Source organism: Vidua chalybeata, chromosome 24, assembly GCF_026979565.1.
Source record: "Vidua chalybeata isolate OUT-0048 chromosome 24, bVidCha1 merged haplotype, whole genome shotgun sequence".
Taxonomy (NCBI): Eukaryota; Metazoa; Chordata; class Aves; order Passeriformes; family Viduidae; genus Vidua; species Vidua chalybeata.
The window spans coordinates 6,920,418-6,934,727 of record NC_071553.1 but is presented as its reverse complement, the minus strand read 5'-3'; the positions used below and the strand labels follow the sequence as shown (position 1 = coordinate 6,934,727).

The 14,310-nt window shown below is 55.2% G+C and overlaps 1 protein-coding gene across 1 annotated transcript; it reads left to right on the top strand.

Annotated features, from left to right (window-relative positions):
• Window positions 1-3,991: 3,991 nt before the first annotated feature.
• Window positions 3,992-12,727, top strand: PPM1J (protein phosphatase, Mg2+/Mn2+ dependent 1J). Its single transcript, XM_053963944.1, has 10 exons — window positions 3,992-4,257; window positions 5,230-5,356; window positions 5,822-6,145; window positions 6,626-6,738; window positions 8,305-8,389; window positions 9,930-10,048; window positions 10,224-10,287; window positions 10,455-10,562; window positions 10,706-10,857; window positions 11,122-12,727. The coding sequence occupies exons 1-10, from the start codon at window positions 3,992-3,994 to the stop codon at window positions 11,267-11,269; spliced, it is 1,506 nt and encodes a 501-aa protein (XP_053819919.1). The 3' UTR covers window positions 11,270-12,727.
• The last annotated feature ends 1,583 nt before the right edge of the window (window positions 12,728-14,310 follow it).

Below are 14,310 nucleotides of genomic sequence, written 5' to 3'. Positions count from 1 at the left end.
AGCCTGCCAATGCAGGTCTCTAGTGCTGTGATAAGTAAATACAAACATACTACTTTCAGATCACAAAGTTTTAGTGGAATGATCAAGAGCAAATTAAATCAGAGCTATTTTCCACACCAGCCAAATTCCAATTAAATTAGGCCAGATTATTTAATAAGGAAGCCTACAAAACTCTAGCTCTTTATTGATGTAATGATACAGAAATATAAACTTGTTGCTTTCCAGATCACAGCATTTAAATGAAAGGGAAAAATTAAGATTCAGTAAAACTGGTTTCATTTAAATTCAGCTGGAAGTGAACATAGAAATTCCTTCTCATCATCATCCTGACTTCTTATCGAGTGTCCATCAGCAGCCTTCAGCCTTGCTTTCTCCCCTGGCTGTGACTCTTCAAGAAGCCCAGTACTTTACTGGATGAGGGGACCCAAGTTTCCAGTATCCATAACAAGCCAAGTTTGGAAAGGAAAGGAACTGCCCAAGAAAACCCTAGCAACATTTCCTGATGTATCCTTAGTGATAAATCCTGCTCCCATGTAAGAAATCTGTCACATGCCTGAAATCCTTCTGTACCTTCCAGGTGAGCAACCAGCTTTTTTTAACTTTTTCAGGAAGAAAACTCATGGATTTGGGCTTGAGGTACAAAAAGGGTTAGGGGCAAATGGTTATGCAAAGGCAGATGGACATGTCAGAAGACTTCAAATGCTCAGTGCAATCAACTTATCTGCAGCTGTTAATGGGCAGAAGGATACAAATTATTTTATTAAAGCTGGAAAAAGCAGAACTCCTGACATTTTATTCCTGGGGAAGATTTACCACACCCTGTTTTCAGTGGACCAGTGAATTAAGATTCAAGTTTATTTATTCCCTTCATCTGATGAGGCCCCAGTGCCTCCAGGCTGTCTCAGCACTGAGTACCTGCCTCCGAGGATTTTGTTCCCTTTTCAAAAGGTTTTGCTGACAACGGGGAATTTCAGTGCAGATTCCCAGCCTGTCAAAACAGCAGTCCAGGGAGATGATCTCTGGGAAGCCTGGGCAATGCTGCAAAAGCAGGGAGAAGTCCTGCTCCCTGCATCCTCCAGAATGTGGGTCTGAACTTCCAAATTGGAAAGTAAGTTCCCCAAAGGCTCCATAAGTGAGTGTTACTGTTATACATTTATTCTTCTTCTGTATTTCTACTGTCAGGTAATACTAAATGAGACCAGGAGGCTCATGAAGACTTTGAGAGCAGAATTGTGAATGAAGACCCCTTGGGAGATATGAAAATTGTATGGAAGGCTTTGAAGCCGCAGAGGGGAAAAGCCAAGTGACCCAAGGAGGTTAATGTGCCCCCTTCCCCCCTCCCCTTTGCAGGAGGGAAAGGGTAAAACCCTCTGAGAATCTGCACCAAATCCAGGTCATCTGCTCTGCAAAACACTGATGTACTCACCTACAGAGAGGTCACAGATATACCCAGAGCAGCAACACTCCAAAAGCTTCTCTGCACTCCAGCAGAAACAGACAGGGAATAAAGATGTGTGGTTGCAATGAAATTATCCCTTCAAAGAAATAACAATAAATGCTGAACTTCCCAATTACAGGGGACATACAAACCTTGGAAACCATTAAGAACCACTTCTTCTGCTGATGAATTATCCAGAGTGCACCGAGCTATTTGCTGAGCTTCACTGTACCATGCTAATTATAAATTAATATATTACTCATTACACAGTCAGGGTCTACAGTCAACTAATGCAGTGCTGCAAAGAGCCTGTTTTGAAACATCCTCTGGTACTTTTATGATCTAGATGTTTAATTTACTTCTGTTCTGGCTTAAATGCAACCAACATGTAATTCTTTCACAAAGAAATATCCCTGCCTCCATCCTACCTCCTCTGGGGCTGGGCAACATAGATGAAAGATGAAACTTAGAAAAGCTTTTTCAATGCTAAGCACTTGCATGATAAATTAACTAAAATAGCATAATTTAAGACTAATTTCTGTGATACTGATTTTTAAATCACTGTTTATCATGGCAGCATGCTGGAGTGCTTCACCTGAAGCTGTGTCCAGGGAAGGTGAGTACCTGACACCCCCATGCTTTGGGTGAGATGGGGAGACAGGGAAAGCATGAGCATCCCAGGCAGCACTCCCAGAGGGATGGGAAGAGTGAAGGGCAGAGCTGCTGGCATCCGAAGTGGTTGTTTATTGGCGTTAGTCTGACTCAGTCTACATCTGCATCCCCAGGCCCTGTGCCAGGCAGCCTTGTGAAGAGGAACATCAGCCTCGCAGATAAGGAGAAAACTTTACATGGATCTGTCTGGCAGGATGAACAGGGGGAAATGGAGCCCTCTTTCTTGGAAAACAGTCTTTAACACTGCATTGTTTCAGGGACCATTCCTGCAGGAACGTGTTTATTTGGCAGACCATTCTTTCCATGCTGTGCTCAACATAACGGAAACAACAAATATCAAGAGGGTCACAGAAGTCAGTCTGGAAACTGCCAATTCCTTCTTTCCAATGAAAGCATCCTGGTGACTCAGCAGTACAGGGCAGCTTGGCAGTCCCACAGTGGGGAGACACATCCTTTGGAGAATCCAGTGATTTTCAGCCTTAATAACACGATGACATTGCACTTAGAATATCTAAGAGCACCCCATGTGTGACCAGCAGCTGGACAGGGATGCTGTGAGGGGAAGGCATCAGGAGCTGAGGAGAGGACCCATGAATGCCCATGAATGACCCATGGACAGGAACTAGAGGGGTGTTGGCCTCAGGCTGGAAGGGTTGGTTTGGAAGGGACCTTAAAGATCAGTATTTCCAACCACCCCAAAAGGGACCTTAAAGATAACCTAGTTCCAACTCCCCACCCCCATGGGCAGGGATGCTGCCCACTAGACCAGGTCCTGAAGGGTACTGAAAGAGCCTTAAAGTGTACTGAAGACCTTAAATCTTGGGATTAGAAGGTGGGAATACAGGTATCACTGAGTCACTTCTGTACTGTGATCCTAATAATCTGGTACAGTTTGAAGATCTCTGGCTGAAGCTGGCTAAAGCCCAGAGGGCTCTCAGTTCTGCTTCTGCTTGTAACTTAGAATGCAAAAGCCCCGTGTTCACAGGAATCGGTGGTTCCTCTGTGAAACTGAGGCACAGGGGCACATGAATTTTAAGAAAAAGCCTCAATTTTCCTTTACAGTAGGCAAGTATTATGGTGGTGGTTTTGTTTGTTTGTTTGTTTGTTTGTTTGTTTGTTTTTGCTGTCACAGGAGTCCAGAGGCAGGGAGGTGCTAAGCCATGGTGTTTACGCTGGCGACTCTTCCCCTCCCAGCCAGGGAGGATGTGTTGTTCTGCATCAGCTAAATCCGCATCCTGCTCACGCTGGAGCGCAGCATCCTGGGTGAAAGGGAGGGAGAGGTTCGGCTTTCAGCCCTCTCACGGTACGTCCCTGCTCCTCCGCAGGCTGCGGGTTATTAATAGCGCGGAATGGCCGCGCGTGGGCTGATGAGCGCGACAGGGGTGACAGAGCGCCTGGCGCTGGACGGGGATGTTGTCCCGGAGTAGGTGGCTCTGCTGGAATCTTGGGACGACCCAGTTAGGAAACTCACCTGTCGGCAAAACGCGTGGACAGGGCCAGCCTGTTCCCCCGCAGCCCCACCTCCAGCCGGGAAAAGACTTTCCCAGAGCATTTTCTGCGCCGGGATGGTTCGTGTCCCCGGGGCTCCCGGCTGGCAGAGCAGGTCCCTCGCCGGGAGATCTGGACCTCCACTTCCATCCGGCTGCAGGATAACGGCGGGGGGGTTCATTACCCGGGAGGGCTCGTTCTCCGCCGACCGCGGGAGATGCGCGTACGCGCTGCGGCGCTGAGCTGCCGCGCCTGCTTCCCCCCCCGTACCGCGGCGGGGGGGGGGGGGGGGAGGCGGGGGGGGGGGGGGGGAGGCGGGGCGGGGCAGAGGGCTCGGCTCGGCTCGGTTTGGCCCCGCTTGGCTCGGTTTGGCCCCGCTCGGCCGGGCTCGGGATGCTGCTGCGAGTGCGCACCGCCGTGGCGCAGCTGGCGGCGGGGCTGGGCGCGGGGCCGGGCGCGCAGCCCCCCGCAGAACCCCGGGGCGGCGGGGCCGGAGCCGGGGCCGGTCGGGGATCGCCGCCGCCAGCCGCGTTCTGCCGGCCGGCCTTCCTCCAGCTGACTCCCGAGGAGCTGCGCCGCGCCGACGACCACACGGGGCGGGCGGTGCAGAGCCCCCGCGACGGCCGCCGCCGCCTGCCCTGGAGCACGGGATACGCAGAGTGAGCGGGGCCGGCAGCGGCCGCGGCAGCGGGGCGGCGGTTTGCAGCCTGGGGAGGGCTGAAGCCTTGGGGACGAAAGTGGGTCGCGGCGGGCGGTGAGCTGCGTCTGTCCCTTGTCCAGCAGCAGCAGCAGCAGCAGCGAGGAGCGAGGAGCGGGCGCTGTGGGTGCCCATGATGGGAGAGCAGCAGCGAGGGGCTGCGCTCCTACCGATCCCCGCGGGGTTCAGGCTCTTCTGTCCGTTTTGTTTTCTGCGCTTTCTGCACAACACCCGCTGTCACCGATGGGTACCGAGGGCGAGGGAGCTGCGGCGCCTCTGGCAGGACGCCTGGGGAGCAGGGAGCTGGGGATTTCTTGGGAGTGAGACTACTTGAGACTTCCCCTTCAAGGACCTGATTGTCGTCTTCTTTCACTAGCTGCGAGTTTCAGCCCTAACTGAAAGCGGGCGGGAACGTCACACTTTGAAGGCTTTTGCTGCTTATTGCTGTCGGCCCACTCCCACATCCCTTCCTCAATCTGATCTTCCCAATATCCTAGAGAGCTTTATGAGATGTCGATTTCCCCCTGGAGATAGTGGGGTAGGAGTACCCAGAATGAAAAAATCCCCTTTTCGGTGTCCCAAGAGTTCTTTCTGCAAACCACTTGGAAAGTCTGCCCGAAGAAAAATCACCCTGCTGTGTTTACAGCTTCTTCCTGTGATCAGGTTCTGCAATCTAGACCTGAAATCTGCTGTGTCAGCACAGGCTGGGAAAAGTCAGTGTGACTCTTTTTGCAAAATTTCTGCTGGTTTCATCATCATCACCTTCTCTCCTCCTTCCCTGAGCTCCCTGCTCCCCCCAAGAGGTGATGGGACATGAGTGAGATGTGATTCTCTCTGTGTGTCCCAGGGGTGTATATCTGAGGCTGATGCAGGTTTTGAGGCAATTATTCTGATGTGAAAGAAAGAGCCTTTACACCTTTTTTCCTCCTGGCAGGGTGATAAATGCAGGGAAGAGCCAGCACAATGAGGACCAGGCATGCTGTGAGGTGGTGTTTGTGGAGCAGAGGCCCAGTCCAAGGGGCTGGCTGTCATCCAGGGAAGGCAGCGAGGACCTGGATGGGGTGAGAGCCATGGTGGTTCACAAGCAGGGACATGACAGGGAAGATGCCCAGGGCATGGGATGGGACACATAGAAATGTGTGCACACTGGGGATCCCTTGGTTCGTGGTGCTTCTCTCTGCCTGCTCCTACCATCCTCCCTCCCCGTGTGACTACACCAGGGCTGGCCCAGGGACACCAGTGGCCCACGTACGCTGGTGGGCTGCAGAGGTGGCTGCTGTGCTGGCCCTGAGGTGCCTCCTGTTTGGAGGCTGCTGTAGGCACGAGGTGTCTGACGCAGGGCTGGGCTCCAGCCAGGGATCAGCTGTGTCCAGACATCCTTGGGCAGCTGCCCGCATTGCTCCTGCCAGCACTGAGACCTGTGAGACTCGTGTCACTGTCCTCAGCTGGTAGCCCCAGCTGCTCTGAATTGTCCATGCCATCTGCTTCCTTGCAGGCTCATTTAACCTTCCTTCTTCTCCCTGCAGGGCAGGAAAGGTTTTTATTTCCACTACTGGGCCTTGTTTGATGGCCATGCAGGCAGTGGTGCCGCTGTCATGGCATCCGAGAGGCTCCACCTGCACATCTGTGAGCAGCTCCGGGACCTCGTGGAGATCCTGCAGGACCCCTCCCCACCTCCCATCTGCCTCCCACACGAGGCACAGACTGGTTCTGCAGATCCAAACCAGATGTCCTATACAGAGGACCGTGGAGAGGTTCTGAACGATGCTGTGCCACGGTTTCACCTGGAGAAAGCAGTGTCCCATGAGAGCCTGGTGATTGGTGCCATTGAGAATGCCTTTAAGCACATGGTGAGGATCCTCTGCCTGTGGGATCTTCTAGGGCATCCCCTGAGAGCACCTCTTTGCTGTCTGTGTCTGCATCAGCTTGACCCCACTGGTAAAAGGCAGCTCTGCAGCAAGGAGGGAACTGCAGGGAGGGCTCCAAGCATGATGATCTCAGAGAGGGCTCTGTGATGCTCTGCATTTTGAGCTTTCAGAATGCACAGGCTTTGGGCTCCAGGCCTGTGTGGTGCAGAAGGCTCTGCCTCACTTTGTTCCAGGAGGCCCACCTGCTCCCCTCCTGTCTTGCTCTTTCCTGCCCCAGTGAAGCCACATCCCTGGCTGCCCCACAAGACCCCTGGCCCCTCAAGTCCTACAGCCACTCAGTGGCTGTGTGGGGAAAGGTACCCTGGCTGGTCTCTGCTTCCCACCTGGAGCTGAGGTGCTGCTGGAGCAGCCAGGTGGTATGTGGGGCTGCCCACCTACCCTGCAGCCTCTCTGTCTCCCCAGGACGAGCAGATCGAGCGGGAGCGGGCATCCCAGCACCTGGCCGGGGGGTGCTGCGCCCTGGCTGCCATCTACCTCATGGGCAAGTTCTACGTGGCCAACGCTGGTGACAGCAGGTACAGCCCCACAGGGCAGCCCTCAGCTTTTGCTCAGTGACTGGGGACACCCCAGTAGAGTGGGGTGGTGCCAGAGTTATGGCTGGTGAGGAACACCCAGCTCCATCCCTGTCTAGGGGAGGGTGAAGGTGGCAGAGCTGGGCAGTCATCGACTGCCTGCTCCATGCCCCGGTGACAATGCACTCTGCTGTGATCTCTGTGTTTGCCAGGTACACAGATAGGGCTGTAGAATTGCCTCCCAAAATCTGGGATGTGGTCTCTTCTTTTCTAACAACATCCTCTCTGCTACCCAGATGGCTCTGGACACCCTGGCCCCTGCTGCTGGCACTGGCCTGGGCTGCAGGTTGGAGAGTGAAAATTGCACTCAGCAAAGCTTTCAAAAATATGCAAGAAGTAATTTTAGAGTACACTTCATAGCAGAGACCTGTTTCAGGAGAAGGACACAAATCTATGTGCAGTGGGAGCTTGGAGCCCAAGAACTTTAATTGCTGTATGTATTTCCAGGGGTGGGCTACTGTAACTGCACCTGTGTGTGCCCACACCCCCAAGCAATGGCAGATGGGAAGGTCCACCTTATATTAAAGGTGACACTGCAGGTGAAGCTGGTTGGAATTGCCCTGTATTTATCATGGGATCAAAGAATGGTTTGGGTAGGAAAGCACCTTAAAGCTCATCTTGTTCCACCCCCTGCCATTTGCAGACACCTTCCACTAGACCAGGTTGTCCCAAGCCCTGTCTGACCTGGCCTTGAACATTTCCAAGAATGGGGCAGCTACAGTTGCTCTGAGTATTTACTGCAGGTTACCTTGTCCTCAGCAGTGTCAGACCAGCAAATACAGGCTCTGGTCAATTTTCTGAGCCTGGATGTGCTTCCAGCTCTGGGACAGAGAAGAAGGAGATCCCTTGTTTTGGGTGCAGGTCCCCCTCCATGGCAGCAGCAGCCAGGCACCGGCCAGGCAGGATGTCAGCATGCAGAGTCCTGAGGCTGTAACTGTGCCTCTGAGTAACAGCCACTGCCAGAGCTGAACTCAGCCTGGCCTTACATTGTTGGGGGAGACTCACAGCTGCCAGTGTTGGAGATCCTTGGGCCTACCATGACATCCAGAAACATCTCATAATCAGACCTTTATGTTTTCTTGAGACATTAAACTGTAAGAGCAGACCCAGCAGCAAGTCACAGTGCTGCTGTGGGATGGGCACATGTAATTCTGCTGCAGGCAATTTCTGTCCCTACTGTGTGCAGCTCCCCTCTAAAGGGAGTCTTTGTGCTGCTTTTCTAACCATATTCTGTCCTTTGATTTGGTCTGCTTCACTCCCCTCTGCCCCATGTTTCTCTCCCATTTCCCCTTCCTTCCTGCCCCTCTCCTGCACAGGAGGGAGAGATGCCATGCCCTGCCAGGGGGAGCAGTGAATCCAGGAAGCAGCCCCCACCTCAGGCTGGGAAAGGGGTGGGCAGCAGAGGGGAAGGGTTTGCACCACTCCTGGGAATCAGCCCTGGAGAGCCAGGCTCAGTTCCTCTGCCAAGTCTCCTTCTCTCTAATCTCATCCTTCCATGTTTCATTGCAGGGCCATTATCATCCGTAATGGGGAAATCATTCCAATGTCCAGGGAGTTTACTCCAGAGACAGAGAGGCAGAGGCTGCAGTTTTTAGTAAGAAAGACATTTCTTCTAACCTCATTCCTGCTGAAACACCTCATGGCCTCTTCCCAGTCCCCTGTGCTGCCTGCTGGACTGCTGCCATGGTGGGGTTCTGGACCCAAGGGCAGCCCCATGGCTGGGACCTGCTGTTGGCACTTGTCCATCCCAGACTGCTTCCTGGGATGGGAAGAGGCACTGGGATGCAGGGAGCTGGCACGGGGGCATCTTGTGGCTGGCAGAGCCCTGGTTTGCTGTGGGCTCAGTGTGAGGGTCTGTGACGGTGACACTGGCAGAGCTGGGACATGGAGAGCCCAGGCTTTTGGCATGGGGCTGGATTGGTACGTTTGCATGGAGCCAGTTTGGTCCATCTGGTCCTGTTGCTGTCCAGGGAACAGGGAGCATCCCCTGCCTGGGCTGCTGTGACCTGGAGGAGTGCAGCTTCGCTCCCTCCATCCGCTGTGCTCCCTTTCAGTGTCAGGGGAGCTGCAGTGCTCCTGCCGAGTCCTACTTTCTTCCCTGGCTGCTCCCCAGAGAGCCACAGCTGATGTGTGCCAACGGGTCTCTGTCTTTCGCCCTGGAAGCTCCTTGTCCCTCTCCTGGATGAACCCCCTGGTGCCACCCAGGGAGACTCTTTAAGCTTATAAAGACCTCTCTGAGGGCAGCACAGGGGAGGAGGAGTTTGTGTTGGAGAAGGTCTTGCTGGATGAAATTTCCTGGCTTGCAATGTACTTGGAAAAACACTGAGGTGTTTTTTCTTGAATCTATTTTTGAATGACCGAGAGGAGGAAACTGCTGTGATCAGAATCCTCCTCAGCTGGCTGCGAGGGGCAGGGCACAGGCTGGGCACAGGCACATGCTGCTCTGCCACGTGATGCTCAGGCTGTGGTCAGGGCTCCCCCAGAGTGGGTTGGGGGTCTCCATGCCTCTGCCCCAACCCCCTGCCATCCCATCTTCCCAAGGGATCTCCTCTTCTCTTCCTGCTTTTCTTTCCCCTTCACCATTTTCCAACACTCCCTGTTCCCGGTCCCCTCCACACTGTGCTCCACGAGGGCTTGGTGCTGCCCTGGGTAGGGCTCTGTGCTGCTGCTTGTCCCTTGTCACGGTCACAGCTGGGACACTTTCAGAAAGGACCCATCACTCTTTTCCTTGGGTGAGTGCCATGTCCTGCACTGAGCCTGGGATCCTGGGAGGTTTGCAGCTATGACTCCTTCTGGGTAAATTCTAGCTTCTCTTGGAATTTTTGGGGGTTTGATTGTTTGATCCCTTTTGGAGATCTTTATTTCCCAAAACTCTCTATGCAAAAGCTTCACCTTCTTGCTGAGTGCTGGCATGTCTGTCCTCAGCTCCAGTTTCCCCTCTGGCTTAGCACAGGTGGGTGGTTTGAAGCTGCTTTACCAGCATCTGTTCAAGCGGCTCCAAGCAGCCGTGGTTATCCCACCACGGAATGTTGTAGCCGAAGTCCCGGTGGATGGTGGATCCTGATCTGGGCAGGGCTGGATCCACAGATCCTGCTCTCCCAGCCCTGTGCCTGAGCCAACACTCCTTTCTGCAGGCATTGCTAAGGCCTGAGCTGCTGGGGAAGGAGTTCACCCACCTGGAGTTCCCCCGCAGGATCCAGCCCAAGGAGCTGGGGAAGAAGATGCTCTACAGGGACCAGAACATGAATGGCTGGTAACCCCCAACCCGCCGGTGGCACTGGGGTCCTGCTGCGGTGGCTGCTCATCTCTGGCACCCCATCCCACGGGGCAGGGGGCTCTGGCACACTGGGTACCCAGGTCCCAAGTGGTCAGCAGAGGTGCTGGAAGCTTCACCTGCTGACACCTTGTCTCTGGCTTATTTTAACCAGGGCTTACAAAAAGATAGAAGAGGATGACCTGAAGTTTCCACTTATCTTTGGGGAAGGCAAAAAGGTAAAGTACTGTGGCAGAAGCTTGGCAGGGGTTGTTTCCTGCCTGCTCTCACTGTTTTGGGGGATTTCAGCTCATTTTTGGTAGTGCTGTCATCACCAATTCTCAGCTGGGAATGGAACTGGAGATAAAGCTGCTTAAAGTTCTCTTTTGATTCCACCATTCTCCAGGCTCGGATGATGGCCACAATTGGGGTCACGCGAGGCCTGGGAGACCACGACCTCAAGGTGTTCAGCTCCAACATCCACATCAAGCCTTTCCTGTCCTGCTTCCCAGAGGTAAGCCTGGCTGCCAGCCGCTTTGCACCCAGGGGTCCCTGCAATAGCCAGAGCCACTCGGCAGGACCAGATCCATGATATGCCCAGGGCAGCAGGAGCCTCCTCTGCCGCTCACCCTTGCTTCTTGCCCTGTTGCCTGCCAGGTCAGGGTTTATGACCTCACGCAGTATGAGCACTGCCCTGACGATGTTCTGGTGCTGGGCACCGACGGGCTCTGGGATGTCACCAATGACAAGGAGGTGGCTGCTGTGGTGATGGAGGTGCTGACGAGCTATGAGCCCAACGACCCGTGCAGGTGAGCTGCAAGTGGACAGGGGGACGGGCATGTTGTGCACTCTACCACCTCCCCTTGGCCTGGCTCCTCGGAGCAGCGTTGTGGCCACGCATCCCTCTGGGCTCCACAGAGTGCATTGCTCCCCTGGATGTGCCTATCTGAGCCCGGATCTCTCCAGGGGACCCTTTCCTGCAGCTTTAGCTGCTCTAGCTTCTTCCTCCTTGCCAGGATGCTGCATCAGGGGGTCTGGGGTCACTGCTGAGCCGTACTCTGCTGTGCCTCCAGGTACACCATGGTGGCCCAGGAGCTGGTGGTGCGGTCACGGGGGGTGCTGAAGGAGCGTGGCTGGCGGCTGGCCAATGACAAGCTGGGCTCTGGTGATGACATCTCTGTTTTTGTGATCCCCCTGGGTGGCCCCGGCAACTACACGTGATGCTGAATGAGCCTGGGGCAGCAGGGCTCACCTTGCCTGGATGGAAACACTGTGGAGTGGGACACTAAGGCTGCCTCAGGGCCACGCCTCCTCTAAGCACTTGTTTTTTGAGCCAACTGCAAGAAGAGTGAGAAACCTGGAGCCTCAGTCTGTGCTGCTGTCCAGAGCATCCCCCTCCACCTGCTTGCATCCCTGTCCCAGGTGGAGATGGAGAGGCCTTGGATAGAGTGTGAACACTGGGGTTGAGGGATGTTTTTATGCTGCTACTTTCTCAATGCTGTGAAAAGCCTGAAGGCTCCTTGGCTCCTCAGCACATCCTTTGCCTCTTGCCATGCCTATGCTGACTGCAGCCCTGTGTGACAGCCATGGGGCCGCTGGGGCACTCATACCTGCTGCAGTCACCCCCAGTCTCCTGCCCTGTGATGCTTTGGCCAGTGACACTGAAGCTGCTGTTGGAGGTGGGAGCTGGGGCTCAGATGGGATGTGACTGGGAGTAAAGTCCCACAGGCAGCTGGGCAATGCTAAGCCTGGCACGAGTCCAGTTGTGGCCCAACAATGCCCATCCCAGCCTTGTGCTCCCAATTTTCACCCCCTCACACCTTCATTCTGTCATGGACTTCGTCTCAGTCTCCAGTCTGGGAGACTGGAGCAGTGACCAAGCTCTGCCATGCACCCAGAGCCCTGAGGAGGGATAAGCAATTGCACCAGCACTGGCTGTGCCAGAGGTTCTACCCCCATCTTCTCATGCCTTGAGTCGCTGCAGTGCTTCTGGAGCCAATTCTTTATTAACTAGAGAGCTGAGCTGGAAAATTTCTAAATCCTTTCTTGGTGTGGAGAGTCCATGAATGTATGTCTGTATTTTGAAGTGATTCTGAGTTAGCAGCCTTACACAGAGCAGCCCTATTCAGGTGAGCTTAACAGCTTAACTGCACTGGATCTGCTTAGCCCAGGGCTGGAACCCACAGTAAAAGCAGCTTGGTGTGACCAGGGCAGGGAAAGACAGCTCCCATGTTTTCCTTAATGATCTCAGAACTGGTGCAGAGGGGAGCTGAGCAGTTGATCTCTACACTGGATTTTTGCATCACACACGTCTCTAACCCAGAGCATCCATTTCCCAGACCTCTGCAGAGTCCTAAACTGTGAGGGATTGTCCCATCCTGCAGTGTGGGGATGGGGGGAGCTGAGCCATAGTTCCTTGTTTGGAAAGGGCTCTGTGGCACCAGTAGTTTGTGTCCTGTCACTGGGTGCAGCCAGCTTTTGTCAAGTGTCACCTCTAGTGAATGTTGTTTGTGTCCTGTAACCAGTGAGATGTAAATAAACTGGGTGCACACAATGGAAAGTGAAAGTTATGCACAAGATTTGAACCTGTTGGCATCCATGCTGAAGGGAGTGGTGCTGGGGCCGGGAGCCTGTCCTTGTGTAGCACTGTGCGTTTAAATAAAGATTTTGCCACTCACAGTCCTACTTCAAAGTCTTTCTTTGCAGGGCTCCTGCAAAGAAGCCTTAGTGAAAAGCCAATTAGCCCTGATTAATTTATGTAGGCAGGCAAACAGGCCTGCGCAGAGCCATGTATGCTGCTGTCCATCTGCCCTTGGCATGGTCAGAGCCCATGCAGCGTCCACCCAGCTCCCGTGGGCAGTGGGAACCGCTGGTGTGCTGCCAGGCTCAGCATGGTGCTGCCGCGGGATTCGGATCCCTGGGTCTGGCTGGGAGGCAGCAGCAATGGCCAGTCTGGTGGGAACAAGAACATCACACACGGAATGGAAGGGAGAAAAGGCTCATGGTTTTCCTGTCTGCGGGGGAGGGAGTGGGGCAGGCTGTGGCTCTGAGGAATGTGACTATCCCTCTCCGGGAGTTCAGGCACTCAAACAGCAGCTACTTCTGCCTCGAGGGTGGGCTGCCTGCCGGAAACAGCCATCCCCACCCTCTGACGGCCACCTGGTACCCCTGATACTCCTGATGCTCTCTTCACACTTGTTTGCACAGCCCCGTTCCCCTGGCACATTCCTTTTCATGCTGGTGGCTGAGAACTGGCTCTGCTTTTCCAGGTCACTGCCCGGCTGCTGGATAAGACAAGGAGGCTGTGGCTGCTGCATTTAAAGCTTCCTCTGTGGTTCCCTTTTTTACTAAGGAAACATTTCCTTTGGAACCAACTCCTCGCCTGGGGCTTGATAAATAAAGAAAAATAGTCTGCAAGTCCTTAAAATAGCAGCGGTTTATGAGCCTGGGTCTGGGCCAGGCTCCTGGGGCTGCCTTTCCCTGGCTGACGGACGGGAACTCTGCCCTGCAGCTGGATGTCTTGGGGGGAGCAGCCGCCTGGTCCCCCTCGACAGCCCATGGTGGGCACGGGGACCGGAGCCCCACCAGTGGCACTGGGGTCACCTTAATGCGGGGCGCGGCACGTCAGAGCCCCCCTCTGCCAGCGCCCCTTGGAGGGGACCCTGGGGACAAGGCATGTCCCTCAGCCACCTCTGTGCCTGTCGCTGTGGGAAGTGGCCTTTGCTGCTGCTCTTACCTGCCACGGGGGCGTTTGAGGGCAGCAGCTCAGCCCCTCCCGGCAGCTGGGGTCGCCCCCTCCCCACTTGGCCTCGGGAACCTCAACCGGTAAAACGCCCTCGGGGCGCCCACGGGCTCCGCGGGGAAACACCGGGGGCTTCGGGGTGTCCCGGAGCCGGGCGGCGGCAGCGCTGGAAAGGGCTCGGCTCGGCACAGCCCCGCACGGCTCGGCACAGCCCTGCACGGCACAGCCCCGCACGGCACAGCCCCGCACGGCACAGCCCCGCACGGCTCGGCACAGCCCCGCATGGCACAGCCCATCACGGCACAGCCCCGCATGGCACAGCCCATCACGGCACAGCCCCGCACGGCACAGCCCATCGCGGCACAGCCCATCGCGGCACAGCCCCGCACGGCACAGCCCCGCACGGCACAGCCCATCACGGCACAGCCCCGCACGGCACAGCCCCGCACGGCACAGCCCTGCACGGCACAGCCCCGCACGGCACAGCCCCGCACGGCTCGGCACAGCTCCGCACAGCCCC

Excerpts from the sequence above, each read along its gene's own strand:
- PPM1J (XM_053963944.1), top strand. The coding sequence starts at position 3,992 with ATGCTGCTGCGAGTGCGCACCGCCGTGGCGCAGCTGGCGGCGGGGCTG. Across the intron at positions 8,390-9,929 it reads GGCAGAGGCTGCAGTTTTTA|GCATTGCTAAGGCCTGAGCT; the intron begins GTAAGAAAGACA and ends TCCTTTCTGCAG. Across the intron at positions 10,858-11,121 it reads GAGCCCAACGACCCGTGCAG|GTACACCATGGTGGCCCAGG; the intron begins GTGAGCTGCAAG and ends CTGTGCCTCCAG.